At 43.1% G+C, this 16,214-nt stretch overlaps 1 protein-coding gene across 1 annotated transcript in view; it reads right to left on the bottom strand.

The window, feature by feature from the left end:
- The window catches only part of DLEC1 (DLEC1 cilia and flagella associated protein), a 51,090-nt gene extending 38,448 nt beyond the window's left edge, over positions 1-12,642 (bottom strand). Inside the window, exons 1-6 of the mRNA XM_036218690.1 lie at positions 12,234-12,642; positions 10,887-11,037; positions 4,361-4,471; positions 2,613-2,812; positions 2,180-2,400; positions 1,317-1,395 (exon numbers count right to left, since the gene is read on the bottom strand). Coding sequence (XP_036074583.1) covers positions 1,317-1,395; positions 2,180-2,400; positions 2,613-2,812; positions 4,361-4,471; positions 10,887-11,037; positions 12,234-12,632 — 1,161 coding nt within the window. The 5' untranslated portion in view covers positions 12,633-12,642. The remainder of the gene's footprint in view (positions 1-1,316; positions 1,396-2,179; positions 2,401-2,612; positions 2,813-4,360; positions 4,472-10,886; positions 11,038-12,233) is intronic.
- Positions 12,643-16,214: the final 3,572 nt, after the last annotated feature.

Below are 16,214 nucleotides of genomic sequence, written 5' to 3'. Positions count from 1 at the left end.
AGGTGTCTTTGTACCTAGGAGCAGAGTCAGTGACTGCTAAGCTTGGTCTTGACCTGATTCCCCAGTATGGTGGGAAGATAACATTAAATCAAGAAGGAGGCTGGGAAAAAAGAATGAGGGAAATTTCTACATATCGCTCTTGGAGGAATCCCTAGATATACTGTTAAGTTAGAAAAGCAAGGTGCAGAGGAAAGTAAGGACAGGGTTCAAATATGTGTACATATTTGCTTATGATTACAAAAAGAAAGAATGGAAGAACCCAAACTAATAGAAATATTTACCTATATGGGTACAGGGAGTACAAAGAAAAGGGGACAGGAATAGAAGTTAGAGGAAAGTTTGTTTTTGTTTTTACCAGAAAATCACAGCTAATAAATGCAGAAGGAGTAATAGAATTAGAAATCACCATTTTGTAACCCCTAACTTTAAAAAAAAAAAAAAATGGATCTAGGCAACAATCACATAAGGCTACTGAAATCATTAAATGAATGGTTGATAAGAACTTGATAAAGGACGAAGAAGGCTCACGACACACGAAGCCATAATGAGAAACCCAGGTATCATACTCCTCCCCAAGGGGTTACAATAGAAACTACATAGCGCCACCAAAGTAGTATTCTTGCCAACAAAAGAAAAAAAAAATGAGCATGAATCTAATCAAAAGTCTACATCTAACCACAAGTTTATAAGAAACGTGGAGAAAGGAACATGCTTAATGTCACCACGATGATACAATTTGCCAAGTGTAGGATGTAAGAAATTGCCGTGTCTTCAACAAATAAATAGCAATTTTAAAAAGAAGGGGGTGAGGAGGAATTATCAACTAAAGGAGAAATAAAAGATATTTTAACCAAATGCAATATTTGAATTATGATTCAAAGAAAACAGTTGTAAATGGACTTTAAAAAAATTTTTTTAACAAATGGAAGAAAATCAGACATGGATGGATATTAGTTGATATTAAGAAAACTGTTGATATTGCTAGGTATAATAATAGTTACATTTTTTAAGTTCTTAGCTGTTAGAGACACTGAATTATTAACTGAAGAATGACATGACGTCTAGGCTTTTCCTTAAAATACTCCAGTGTACGCATGTGCACATGCGCACACACATACGCTGTTGTGGCGTTAACAGGACCACATTTGCAGACTGGAGGTAACCGTCGAAGCTGGGTGGTGGGCAAATAAGGGTTTGCTGTAGTGTCTCCCTAGTTTTGTGTATGATTTTAGAACTCCATAATAAAAACTTTTTTAAAATAAGGAAGCAGATGGAGTAGGATCTATTAAAAAAAAAAAAAAAAGCAAGATTTCTACCTCATAAACTGATCCAATTTCATAATCCGTGAAAAATCCGACTGAAGGTTTGGCGAGGAACACCGGGGTATCAGCCCAACTGTGGGAGGCCAAAGGGAGAGAAAGGCCGTAAGTTGCATCCATGTGATGAAATATTCTGAAATAACTGATTCATATAAAATAAATATATCCAAGCCACCACAGACATTCACAATATGGCATTTCTTGTTTTCCTTAAAGTTACAAAATAACTTAACAGCATGATTGAACCTCTGAGAAAATATATGTAGCTATATATTTCATTTTTGATATGCACAGGAGAAATGCTGGAAGCTTAAACACCAACGTGTTAATATAGGTGCTGCCTTTCTTTGAAATAGTAGTCTTTTCTCATTTTTCTTAAAAGATATTATTTATCTAATAAAGAAAGGTTAATAGCTTTAAGTCCATTCAAATTACTAAGCCCTGAAGCAATTCATTTCCTTCATAATGACAATTATTGAAATATAGCTAACGTCACTCTCTTGAAGAAAAATCAAAACTTATACCAATTATGTGTCCTTAATCAAATTTTCAACATTTTTATTATCCAAGACATATGAACCCCAACAGAAAGAGCATATGGCTGTAGAGATTCCTCCCATTCAATTCAGACTGTAAACAGAGGGCCAACGCTAACCACTATTCCTTACAACACTGGCAGGTCAGAAAAGCACAAACTTAAGACTCTGGGAACATCCAAAGGCCACGTCTGTGGGTACCCTGCTCTGGTCTGATAATGACACTCTGTTCCCCTGCAAAAATCTAAGATCAGATCCAGGACCTTCCAGGTTTTACTCTAAAGGGTCAGATTTTCTGAGAATATGAGTCAGGGAAAGACACACCTCTGTCCCAACTCTCCGCTCCGGAAATCTCCTATCAGTCCTGTCTTCCTTGGAGGAAAGACAAGAGACTTGCCTCCATGTGGAGTATTAGGAGGGAAAAACCGGGGGTTTTTTAGGAAGTGGTTCCGACTCTCCATTCTGGCAAGCAGAAGTCGCTCCAGTTCTCTCTGTGACGCACGTAAATGGTTCATCCAGGTTTTGTTCTTTGGTAGACCTGTTTTCTTTGAAACACAAAAACGTATAGCGTCAATGCCAGGCAGAGGGGATTATCGTGTTGACACCTTAGCCCACGGATGACCAACGCGAACTCTCCTTTCTACTTTGCTGTGCGTTAATCACAACTTCTTGCGTCACCTGGAACTCCTTTCCCCTCATCACCTCCCTGTCCCCTCTGTCCACACACACACCACTGTGAACGGGCTTCAGCACTAACCTGGATAGTTTCTTTGGCCCCGAGTTTGGTCTCTGAAGGTGAGTCCCACGTCAGGCTCTCCATAGTGTAGTCAGACTCGTCTTCAGACTTAGTGAGCATCTTCTTGCATGAGGCTTCAAGCTTCTTGATCAGTTCTTTCTTTGGGACAAAACGCTTCTCACAACTGAATGTCAGTTTTGAATAGCCAGGGGTGAATGTGCCTGTGGCACCAAGGAAACAGAGTCACCAAACCAAGGTGAGGAGGTGGACATTTCTAAGATGACTAAATAAAACCTTACCAAAGCACAGTTAGATTAATATTTTGTCCTAAACTTTCATAAACACTATACCAGATGTAACTACTCTTCAGGATATAAATTACTCCTGGAACTTATTCTATATACTTGAGACTTAGGACTTGAGTGTTAAAATATTTGTTGTTGAACGTGGTTAAAGAACACGAGTAGACCACTCTCACGCGCATGCATATACACATACTCCATACGTGAACATGCTTGTTTTTTCCCCTATTTTTTAAAATTGATATTTATATTTATTTACTTTCTATGGTGACATTGGTTAACAAAATCCAACAAGTTTCGGCTGTACACTTTAACAATAAGGCGTATATATATCTACATTGCATGCTGTGAACATTGCTTTTTAAAAGCTCACGTGAGGAATCAACGTTTGTATTAGCTTTTCATACCTTTAAAATCATCCCCAAAAGGTTAAATGAGAGCATTCGTTGCTAACGAGAATGCAGGGAACCTGGCACCACCAGACACTTCTCAGCACGATACCTGATCAATCCTCAATACGTGTTCACTCCATCCTTATGGCTCTGCGTGAGATAGTGCGTCCCCAGCTAACTTCGAAATGCTAAGCAGCTTAGTATCCGTGACGTTTGATTCTGCTACCTCTTTCTGGCCTTCTTTCTCTACATGATTCGGGCTGTCAGTGGAACTCTTTCCTCAATTCTCAATTGAGGATTGCACCCTCAATTCTCTGGATCCCAATCCTCTTCTCAGCTCCGAAGCCCCAGAAATCATCAGAGTCTCCTGACGGGGACTGCTGGTGAGCTCATCTTCCAAGCTTGGCAGCGCTAGGCCATCCCGATATTTGGCCACAGGGTACACACAGTGTATTCTCCTCCATCCACACAGCGACTCTTCCAAAAATCTACCTCCTTGCGTAAGCCCACAACTAAGCCTCCCACCCTACTCATTCTCAAAAAAATCTTACCTTCTATATCACAGAAAACTGGCCCAGCATGCACACACGTATGCACACACGCGCGTGCACACACATACACACACCACACATATCCTTCTATGCCTCCCCTCCCCACTCGCCCTTCAATACTCGAAGGGCAAAAAATTGCTCTGGTCCTCTATGGGGCCTGGGAAAACCCCTAGGGCCATGTTCTGACTCCGTCAGGAACTGGGCTCTCTTGCTTATCTAAGTCTTCAGACTCTCCCTCCCTCCTGGTTCATTCGAATACACTTGTAAACATTGTCATGTCTCTTGATGTGGAGCAGCGGGCAAGAGCATCGTATTCCGCACTAGGAGTTGAGACTTTTGTCTTGCTGGTGTTAGGGAGGTAGTGAGGAAGTGGCATGCTCAGATCTGACCCTCCCAACTGTTACTATCCAAATTAAAGTGGGGTAAAAACCTAAGGACGAGAAAATGGCAGCACAGAGGCGGTTGCTACTGAAGAACTTCCCTGGAACGATATTGGAGGCTCTCAGCGAGTACAGAAGCATTACCTTTAGGGGCAGAGCAAAATGGCACCTTATGGCTGTAGTAATCGTCCGGGCAGATCAAATGATGTTTCTGTAGCAACTCATTGTCCACACACGATCTGAAGACAGTCTTCACTATATAGAAGGGAATGAGGACAAAGGTATTTTGAACTAGACTGACGTTGAAGGACCCACACCCATCATTCTCCATCCTTGAGCCGAAACCATCTACCAAAATTCTTTCTCAGAACCCTGTGGTGATTTTGAGATTTAAGAAACTAATTCAGCAAATGTTTACCAGCCACTTAAAAAAGCCCAATCTTTGGGCCTGGCTGCATTGTGGTCTTATTTAAACTAAAATAGTGTTACAGAGAGGTCTATGCCAAAGTAGAATTAAGAGAAATAGGGGAGATTGAATAAATGGCCACAATTCTTCACCCACCTCCGTATCCGTACCCTTTGCCATCTGACCTTGCCGTTCCTGGTACTAGAAACAGAGTGCACATTTTCACCCTTGACTTTGGCCATGAGATGTGCTTTGGCCAATGAGATCTTGGCAGTGGGCTTGAAATCTGCTTGTGCAGCAGTTTTTCCTCTTGTTCCTTTGCCATCATCATGAGAAGAGCTTCCCTGACCCTGAGAAGAGTTCTAGCCCCTTCACCTGGTACCTCAGCATGAATCCACATGGACAGATCTGAGCCCAACCTACAGCGAGGAGCCACATTCAGCTGGACCCAGATCTTGAAGCTGGCCAGCCAAACCCAGCAAGCTCATCCCATCCCCAAATGACCAACACATACGTGAGAGAGGAAATCTCATTTAAGAGAGTGTGAAGTCAATAATTAATATTTATGATTGATGAGCCAAGAAATAGCAGTAAAAACATATTTTTAGAGGTACCCAGAAGAATTAAAGCTAGAAATGACCACCTTTACCAAGTAGTGTGAGGTTGGGAGAGGTGAAGTGGAGGCGCTTTTTATTTTTTCAATAGACTTTATTTTTTGAGCAGTTTTAGGTTCTCAGGAAAACTGAGCAGAAGGCACAGAGATTTCCCATATACTCCGTAGCCCGCACAAGCACAGCCTCCCCCACCATCAAAGTCTCCCACCAGAGTGGAACATTTGTTACAAATGATAACTTACACTGACACATCATTATCACGCAAAGTCCAGACTTCACAAGTCACCCTTTGTGTTATACATTCTATGGTTTGGACAAATTTATGATGATATGTGTGGGTGAAGGCTCTTGATATTTCATTAGAAGATTTTTCTAAACTATTTGATTTTTTTAAACCATGTATATTAATATACTAATAAAATTCAAGAATAAATAGAATGAAGGGGAAATTTGGAAGTTGTTAAACTTTGTTGCTTGCTCTATTAACCGACATGGTGACTTAAAATGGCCTTTCCCTTTGGAGGGTCCTATAACCTAGTATATAGCTGAGACAAGTGAAGAATACATATTTCTCCTATTAAATGTTAATTTAGGAATTTTGAGATTTGGTCTAGTTACTGTAATAGTCAGGGTTTGATCAGGAAAACAGAAATTACTGTATGTACATCATATACAAAGGGTTTGAATGTCAGTGATTATGGAGTGGGAGAAAGTCAGGGAAGCCATCCTTAACAACTTCAGCCAGCAGCACTGAGGCAAGAGGTTCCTAAGAAGTTATCTGGAAGCTGCTGTGAAATTCATAGCTGCTCAGTCATCTGCCTGCTACTACATCTTGAAAACAGCATCTTCCCCTCCCAAAGCTCACCAAGGGCCTCTCATCAGTGACCTATCCTGGAACCATCTGGGAAATGCACTCCCTGGCCTCTCATTTGTCATATGGAGACCTTGGCAGGGAGTGGCACCAACACCAAGGTGGCACAATCTAGCCCAGTTCCTGAGGACTCTGATGATGGCCTATTTGAAATATTAAAAGATAAAACTTTCATACAAAGGGCTAAGGCCATGTGGGAAGAAGATGTACCCTCTCTCTTCCGATACCATTCTCTGTCCAGTCCTCCCCCAGGGTGCGGGTGGTTAGGTGTTATGTCTGCAGAAACAGGGTGCAGTTTATCAGAGCTTTGGAAAGTCTCTCTCCATGTCAGGCTTGGACTATGTACCAGATGAGCCTTGAAAAACCCTGCACTGGTCTTGTTGACCATCCTCCCCCACCCTCCCTGGGAAGGAGGTACTTCCTGCACCGCCCCTATGCTCCTGAGCATGGCTCTGCAAAAAGGTTGGCTCCTCCAGTACCCAAAAGATAACGTGGAAAATTTATCACCCAGAGGAGATAATGAAAAGCACAAGATGTTTCGCAGAATTCTGATCGTTCTCCCTCTGTTTGAGAGACATTTACATATATTTCTCACCTTGTGACATTTGTATTAGCAAACAGAGAAAGGCCGCCTCTGGGCTTTAAGAAGAGTTTCATGAGAAGGTCCTCGCCATCAATCATCTAAGTTATGAAAGAGGTTCTTGGGTCACGTTGGCCCACACTGAAAGGAAGGGACGAGAGGAGTGCCTAGGGAACTAAATTCACATCTCTACTTCGGCTACTTTTAAAATAAAAGTGAGAAACATTAACAGCAGAAGGCTGAGAAACCAGGGCAGACAATGTCCTATTAATATTATCTTGAGTAAAAAAAAAAAAAAAAAAAAAAAAATTAAATAAAGGTCATCGAGAACTTCTGACTGGTGTTTGTTTCCAGTTCCCAATGTTTTATTTCACTTTCATTAAAAACAAACAAACAAACACTTAACTGATTAGTCTCCCTGATCTCTAGTGAAAAGAATCCTACCAAAGACAGAGACTCTCAGGGCTCAGAGGATGTCAGGCAATTAATAAAACCTCCTAAGAATCTGCTACCGAAAATCTCTAAGTCCGTGGTTGAGGGAGAGATTCTGGCAGCTACATGACTCTACTGTGGCATCGGGGAAAACAGGAGGAGATAGGAATCTGTGTTGAGTGTCTACTATCTAATGGGACCTGAGCCTCAGAGGTGGCAGGCCTGACAGGCTCACAGCCACACCCTAAGGGAGTCATCTAATTAGTGTGACACTACCGGGTCAATCGTCCTTCCTCCTCCTCCTGATAGAAGAAAGAGATAGGCTCTTACTGCAGACACACTCAAGTTCAAATCTGGGTCCCAGCCATTCTGAGCCGTGGGAATTTAGGGAAGTTATTTGATTCTCTCTCTGAGTTTAGCTCTTGCACCTAAGAATTGGAGAGAAACCCTACCTCATAGAATCGTTGGGAGGATTCAGTGAAATAACCTACACGAAGCATCTTACACAGCATCTGGGCCCCAGGACCCTAAAAGTATAATGCCTTTCTAAGCCACTACATTTTCCACTTCTCCCTCTTTCTAGACCACAGGTATGTCAGGTCTCTCAAACCTAAAAATACTGTCCCTTCTACCTACAGCACTAGAAAATGATGATTTTCAGGGAAGCAGGAGGATATATCAAAGCCTTTGGGGAAAATCAAAGGAACCAGGGCTTCTTGGAGAAATGGCTAATTCCAGGTCTGGGACAATAACTATATGAGATGAGCCTGGAACATCTGACCATCACAGAAAGTAAAGATGTTATCAAAGAAAACTAATGTTGTATCAAAAGAGTTAAGAGTCAACTTGAAAAGGCTCGACTGGCCAAAAATGGGACAACTGGAGCCTCAGTAAGAATATAATTGTAGTCATGAAATCCATTAGTGTGTAATGATACTAAAAACAAACTAAATAAACTTCATTAGTCATCTTTGAAAGATGCTAGGGGAACCAACTCATTATTTTAAAAGCTGGCAAATAAGGAGAAAAGTTAATCCTATTCATATCTTGGATTAATCAAAGTAGTTGCTGAAAAATTTCTCTTTATAGAAGTATTCCAGTACCACTAGCATTTCATTATAATTTACAACCCCGAAGAAAACAATAGATCTAGGCGAAGGCTGGTATCATGAAAAGAGAGTCACCAGATACCACATACCATCTTAGAAGGAAACACACAGCACCATCTAGGAAGAGGTCTTGCCCTTCCCCTTTTCTCCCCAAAATTGAACCTGAACCTCATGAAGTCTCTAGAACTAATTAGCGAATTGCAGGAAATACGGGGATCAGAAGAACAGCTTAAACACCACCACAGTGTTGAAATTGGCGAAACCAGACTATGGACAAGTCTATAGAAAAAATAACCCAATTACTTTATTGAATAAATTGATTATAGAAAGCATCACCATAGAGGTGGATGATTGAGAAAAGAGTTTTCAGTGATTGCTGGTGGTGTGGTGATGGAGCTTCGAGGAAGAAAAAGATATTGGTAAAATCTGAGAACGCCTTTCCATGAAATACTAACCAATTATGATTTAATTTGGAGAATTTAGTGTGGAAAAATCCAAGCGAACACCAATCTGGCCAGGTGATCAAGGTTAACATCACCTGTGCCTCCTGCAACGCCTCAGTGAGGAGAGCACAGCATAATTTATGCGGTGTTGCTGCCAAGAACGAGTCTGAGTCTGGTCCTGAGGAAACATTAGAACCCTACAGAATGAAAGGCCTGAGAGAGGATTCTGAGAAGACGAGGAGTAAGAAGCACCCGAAATCCGCCTCTCCACCTAGAGGACAATTGCACTAGCAGAACCAGACTAATGGAACTACGGAGTCTGTTGAAGGCTTGTAACTTCCAGGGAAAGACATGAACAGCAACTCAGGGTTAATGTCAGCTCCTAGCACAGTAGTTATCCACCCCTCATCTCCAATTCCATAGCAGGCATCTGTGAACACGTTTCTGGGGTAACCTGCTCACAGTTTATGGGAGCTTGGGTGAACAACAACAAAAAAAACCCACTATCTTCCAAAAACATGGCATGTCTGCTCTTGATTGCTGATTATTGCTGATCACAGCAGTAATCGCTGCTGCTGCACTTGTCCTCATTGTTACAAACCCTTCTTCCAGCTGAAGCGACTTCTAGGGGAGTTAAAGGACCAGCGGCTTTGTCCCACTCCTTCGTCTTTCTCTTTTTCCCCTTATGGAGCCAGATATTAAAGACTAGTATAATCAGAAACAATGGAATATATGCGAAAAATTAGAATATAAAAGCGCATGCCTAAGGAAAGGCTCAGAAAAGACCTAAGAAGACCTTAAGTTTATACCTGCGCCGACTGTCATCACAGACAGCCTAAAATAATTTTAAAAATACACAAACACCAAAACCAGCAAACTCTGGGGAAGGAGGAGAATCTGATTCCCAGAGTTACCACATTATTAGATTCAAATGCCCAGTTTTCATTAAAAAAAAAAAAATCACAATACATATAAAAAAAAAAAGAAAAGTGTGGCCCGTTTCCAATCAAAAGACAGAGATTGGCAGAATGATAAAAAAACACATGATCCACAATCTATGTACGATCTACAGGATACACTCTAGATCCAAAGACACAGATTGAAAGAGAAAAGATGAAAAAAAGATACTCTATGTAAATAATAACTGGAGAAAAGCAGGAGTGGCTACTCTAATATCAGACAAAAAGAAGACTTTATAGCAAAAAAGTTTACAAGAGGTAAAGGAGAACATTATATATTAATAAAAGGTTCGATACAGGAACAAGATACAACAATTATAAACATTTACAAACCTAATGACAGACATCAAAATAATGAAGCGACAATTGACAGAACTGAAGGGAGAAATGGACAGTTCTATAATAACAGTTGGAGATTTCACAATACCCCACTTATGATAATACATAGAACAAGACAAAAAGAAAAGTAAGGAAACAGGACTTAACACAATAGTTTTGTTTTGTTTTTGAGTAGAATCTTTAGTGTTTTCTACATAGGAGATCACGTCATCTGCAAAGAGAGATAATTTACTTCTTCCTTTACAATTCAGATGCTTTCTTTTTCTTGCCTAATTCCCCTGATTAGTTTCCACTACTGTGTTGAATAGAAATGGTGAAAGCAGGCATCTTTGCCTTCTTGTTCCTGATCTTGGAGGAAAAGCTTTCAGTCTTTCAACACTGAGTATGACGTTTGCTGTGGGTTTTTCATCTATGACTTTCATCATGTTGAGGTAGTTTCCTTCTATTCTTAGATTTTTGAGCGTTTTATTATGAAAGTGTGCTGAATTCTAATTTTTTGTCTGCATCATTTGAGATGATCATGTGATTTCCCCTCCTTCATTCTGTTAATGTGGTGGATTACACTGATTAATTTTCCTATGTCAAATTCTCCTTGCATTCTAGGAATAGAGAGTCTCCTGGACCAGAGAGGAGAAAGGGCCACTGTGGGCCAGCTGGTGACATGTGAATGGGATCTGTGAATTAGAGATTAATGTTGCACCAATGTTGATTTCTTGGCTTGAGGGTTGTATGTTGGTTATGTAGGAGTGTCCCTGTATGGGAAACATGCACTCTGAAGTGTTTTGTGGTAATGAAACATCACGTCTGTAACTTGCTCTACAAATATTCGGATAAACACTAGAGAGTGAGCAGTGGAGCAAATATATTCACAGTTGGAGAAGCAGAGTGAAGGGGACAGACGAGTTCTTTATACACACCTGGAGGCATCATGAGGATGGGCTGTAGGACTTGTTCTCTGGCCTGGTGTATGGACCGCTCCTTCTCAGCATAGGCCCGTGCACTGGCCTGAATAATATGTCTCTCCAACATTTCAAACTCATCCAGCCGCTGCTTATAAAGCTCCCGAATCTGGCAGGTGAATAATCAAATGCACGGAGATATGGTGAGATCACATGGCTTTACTCAACCTCATCCCTGCATCGGGGCTTCCGTGAAGCACAGAGCAGTCACAGAACTGTAGAGACCATCTGGTCCAACCGTCAGCTTGTACAAATTGAGGATCATCCCCAGAGGAAAATGGCCTAAAGGTTTCATAGGAAAGTCAGCAACAGAGGCAAACTGGAAATCCTGTCTCCAGATTTCACAGTAGAGACAGCTGCCATCCAAACTCTGAAATACCAAAAACAAGGTAGCACACCACTGTAGTAGAAAAAGGGGTGTGCCACCCCAATCCCCCTTCAAAGAAGGGCTTGATACCAAGCTGCTGGAAGCACAGACCACACAGCCTCCAGCGGTCAGCCCTTCAGACTTTACCTCAGCTGCTTGAAAGTGCTCAGCTGAGCCTCCATGACGGAGTTATCAGCAGTGTGGTCAGTAGTCAGACCCAGCAGAGAAGACTTGTGCCAGATGCTTTCCTCCTTATACGGATGAGGAAGCAGAGCTGTGTTTCAGAAACCGGGCATGCCTCCTAAAATCTGGGCATGAATGACTGTTAAAATTGTGGTTTGTGATGCAAAGGCATGCACCCCAAAGCGGGGCGGGGGAGGGGGGGACTTTTAATTTTATCTCCAGGGAACTACAACTATTCAGCTATCTGCCCCAATTCCTTTTATGTGCATAGGCAGTACAAGAGTAACTCCTTTTATTGCACTTCACTTTACAGCGCTTCCCAGGTGTTGCGTTTTTTATAAATTGGAGGCAAGACCCTCCATTAGCAAAAAGATCACATCTAGCTTTATTGCATACTCCCTTTATTATGGTGGTCTGGAACCAAACCTGCAATATCTCCGGGGTATGTCCGTATGTCTGTGTATGTGTGTAAAGAAAAAAAAGTAAACGTTACAGATACATGCCTTACGTGTGCAGCATAACTGTACTCGTATGAGGGTGTGTATAGTGTATCCTTTTCACCAGAATGTCGGAGAGGGACTTGGCTCTTTCCCAGCTGCATCTCCAGTGCATGGAACAGTGCCCGGCACCCAGCAGGTGCTGACACTTGTCCAGCCTTTCTGGGGGGCGCGCCCTGGATCCCATGCATAGTCTCCGTTACGGTCCGCAGGCGCGGAGCCGCGGGTGAACAAAGCGCGGGGGCGTGGGGCTGTTACCTGCTGCAGCTCATCCACGAACTCCTCGTGGCGCTCATTCTCGCTGCCGCGGGCTTTGATCAAACTCGCGCTCACCTCCTCGCCGATCACTTCGGCCGTGTACAAGTTACGGAAGACGCTAGTGAGCAAATGCGAGATATCCTGGGTGCGCAGCGAGGTGGGGCGCAGACGCAACAGTTGCGGCTCGGGGGATGGCGAGGGCGCAAGCGGGGAGAGACGGCGGGGCCAAGTCCTGAAGCTATGGTGGACGTCATCGGGATAGGCGAGGGAAGACAGCCGGGCGGACTGGCTAGGGCTGAGGATCCGGGTCAGACGCGAGGATGGCGTCCACGTCGCCCCAGAGAACGCGTAGGACCCAGACTCGGCCGACCATCGGTCCCTGGCTTGTCCAGTCTCCATGGCAACTAAAATGCCGCTAACTCCCCACCGCACTTCCGCTTCCGGTCCCGCCTTTCCCCCCCGTGGCCTCCCCATTGGGTGGCTTGGTTGGTGTCGTCATCGTCATAAATATGCCTATCATCAGTATCACCTGTATTCAGGTGAGCTTAGCGTAAGGCACCAATGGAAGGCAACTGCAGTTTAGTGGGCGAAGGCCAAGTGGAGAGAAATGTTTGTGGTCATGGAACCACAGAGGACAGGAACGTAATCGGGCTATAGAGTGAACATGAGCGGCTTTAGGGAAGAAGTGAGGACCAAGCAGAGATTTAAAAGAAAGTAGATTCACCATTAGTCACCAAGGAAGTGGAAATTAAGACCACAGTTTGAAAGCACTACACACAGTAGAATGTGAAATCAATAAATCAAATAAATCAGCAAATCAATAAAAACAAATTAGTCAACCAGCCAAGTGCTGGTGAGCATTTGGAGCGAATCGAATTCTCATATATTGCACGAGAATACAAACTAATATCGCAGCTCTGGAAAACACTTTGGCAGTTGCTTATGAAGTTACACATACAGTAGTCCCACGCCTAGGTATTCTCCCAAACAAAACCCAGTACGCAAATGTTTAAGGCGGCTTGACTCGTGATCTCCAAAGCTGGGAAAAACCTTAATGTCCTATCCTCTGGTAAAAGGATAAATAAATTATGGTACATCTATACAATACAATACTCTCAATAAAGAGGAAACAGACCATTGATAGAATAGCATAGATATATCGTCAGATGCATTATGCTAGGTAATAGCAACCATTCTCAACAGGCTATATACATACTCAATGATTCCATTCTTCAGACAATTGGGAAAATGCAAAACAAACAAACAAAAAATCAGCGGTTGCCGGGAGCTAGTGATAGGAACTAGCGATGGAACTGTTCTATATCGTGACTGTGGTGGTTACGAAACCGCATGGATTTGTCAAACCTCGTGGGATCGTACACTGTAAAGGGCGAATTTTACTGTATGTAAATTATATTTCAATTTTTTTTTAATTAAAAATAAAATGAGTTGCCGTGAGCCAGGAGAGAACGAAAAAGGACACTCCACGCAGAAAGACCCCGCCGTGCAAAAGCTGGGAGAGAGCGCGGCATGTAGGAGGAAAGGAAAGTTCAGGACTGGGATTGATCGGAGATCTGAAGGGTAGAATTGACAAGACTTGATGGATGAGGAGGGGTGAGAGAGAAGAGGGGCCAAGGCTGACTCTCAAAGATCCTGTGTGTGCAAGCTGTCATCCGCTGAGATGTTCAGGAAGAGGATGGCACTTGTCCCCGGGGCAGCAGTTTCACATCACATTGACTGACTGCCATCATTGGCACGGTGTGGCTTCTGCTCATAGGCGATACCACTAGCTGCCTCTTACTCCTGGAGTGAGTCTGTCTACCTTGCAGCCTGAAAACCACTTCCTGAGATGAGCCCCAGGAGGCTTGCCCGCAGACCTGGCCCATTTCCGCTTCTCTTGGTTGGGCCCAGCTCCCTCATTTGTCCTTTCCAGCACTTTTCCTGTCCTCAGAGCCCGCAAGGCAGGGCTCCTGCCCTGGACTGTGTACGTGAGAGGACCTTGCTCTTGCTCTCCTCTAGCTGCACCCTTCTCTACAGAGAGAGGAGACCACAAGGCCAAGGTTACATGGCCCATGCCTGCCATCCAAGTACCTGCAACGCCAAAATTATTTCCCCAAACATCCTGAGTTATTGACAAGGCCTGAGCAGGCTTCTTGTTTAAGGCCTTTCTTCCATTGCTTGGCTGGTATGTGCACTAAGGGGTAGCTTTTGTGGGAGGTGGAGGGAGCTTGGGCAAGTGGGCTGGTTTGTCAATTGTTACACGAATGCAAGGTCCCCAATTGTGCAGAAGGAACTACAGGTGGGAAGAGAAGTGGAACGGTCTGGGGGACCTCCATTGCCCTAATATTAGGAGTGCACCTGCCCAAACCAGGTGGTCTTGTTAGTTAAAAGTAGTTCCACTTGCGAAGGCTCCCTGGCCCCCTTCCCTGTCATAGAGAACAGGACAATGGATTCTTGCCATTAGGTTTGGCCTCTCCATCCTGCCTCCAAACAGCCTTAGAGTAGGTCACAGGGAGTCTGACCCAGCCTGGGAGAGGTCTCCCCTTTTTCTGACCCCTCCAACCCTCTGCCTTCAGTTTCCTCTGCTCTGTACAGGACAAGGTCTCCAGCGACCCTCCAGTTCCTCCAGTGGCAACAGCCACAACTCTGTCCTCATCTCCCTGCACCTTTCAGCAGTATCCGCTGCTGCCCATCCCCTCTTAATGACATACTCTCCTCCCTTGCTTTCCCCTTTCCTCTGCGCTTTCTCCATCTCTACCCTTGTCTCTCTCCCATTGGTATCTCTCTGCCTAATGATCTGGATTCATCTCTGATTCCACTGTGCCCAGCATTCAGTTTGTTTGCCTTCTGACTAACCAAATCAGTGAGTGGTTCAAATTCTGAATCAGTAACAAAGGGTTAGGGCCACCTTTGAACTAACTACTTGCCAACTCTTCCCCTATGAGGAATTTGTCAGCACAAAGCAAATTTCTTGAGTTGCCTTCTTCATTTTAAAACCTGTTCTGCTGACCAGAATTCTTGTTTGTTTATCTCTAGGTTCTTGCACACAGTTTTGGCCTCTAAAATCTTTTTACTTTCGAGTTTCAAAAGTTATCTATCACCATGATAAAAAAAAGAAAAGAAAATCAAATAGTACATAAAGAATAAAACGTGTCATCCTCTCAATCCTTTTCCTTATATTATTTGTGTATCTGTCAGCTATTTTATGCTTGTGAAAACACCAATATCTATAGTCCTAAAAAATTTTTTTGAAAAGCATAAATGACATGTTATACATTATATGTATTGCATATCTTGTCCAGCCATTTGCTTTTTTTTTTATTTATGTTCTACAGCAACTCATAAAGGACTGTTTTTGTTCGTTTGTTTTTTTTAAATAGATGCAAGAGAACCCACTGTGTGGAAATAGCTTGGGTTATTTAACCAGGTTCCTGCTAATGAACTTTACTTTGTACAGAATTTGTGTGTATAATATACAGATAATATCATAGAATTAGATAATATAATATCCCGGAATTAGAATTGCTTGGCCAAAGCGTATGTACATTTAAATATTTGAATTATTGCCGAATTACCCTCCAGAAAGATTATCCCAGAGCAGACTCCCATAGCATTATGGACATCTTAAACATCTTTTGAACCTGAATGTTATCCCCAGCCCACATCTCCCTCTAAAATTCCAGACTTGTACATCCATCTTGAACTTAAGTTCTCGCCTTAGTTGTTTGAAGGCACCTCCCTCCCTTCAGTATTGGAAACTCCCTCCTTCCAGCAGCCCAGGCCAAAAGCGCGGAGTCACCTTTGAGTCCTCTCTTTCTCTCACGGCCCCACCAGTAAATCCTGTTGGCTCCACTGTCAAAATGTATCTCGAATCCTACCAATTCTCATGACCTCAACTCCGGCCACTGAGGTCTGAGCCACCATCCACTCTCACCTGGATTACTGCAAGTGCCTCCCCACTGGGCTCTCTGCTCCAGCCTT

The sequence above is a fragment of the Rousettus aegyptiacus genome, unplaced genomic scaffold (genome assembly GCF_014176215.1).
Source record: "Rousettus aegyptiacus isolate mRouAeg1 unplaced genomic scaffold, mRouAeg1.p scaffold_m13_p_4, whole genome shotgun sequence".
In the NCBI taxonomy this organism is placed as follows: Eukaryota; Metazoa; Chordata; class Mammalia; order Chiroptera; family Pteropodidae; genus Rousettus; species Rousettus aegyptiacus.
This window is presented reverse-complemented; position numbering and strand designations above follow the sequence as displayed.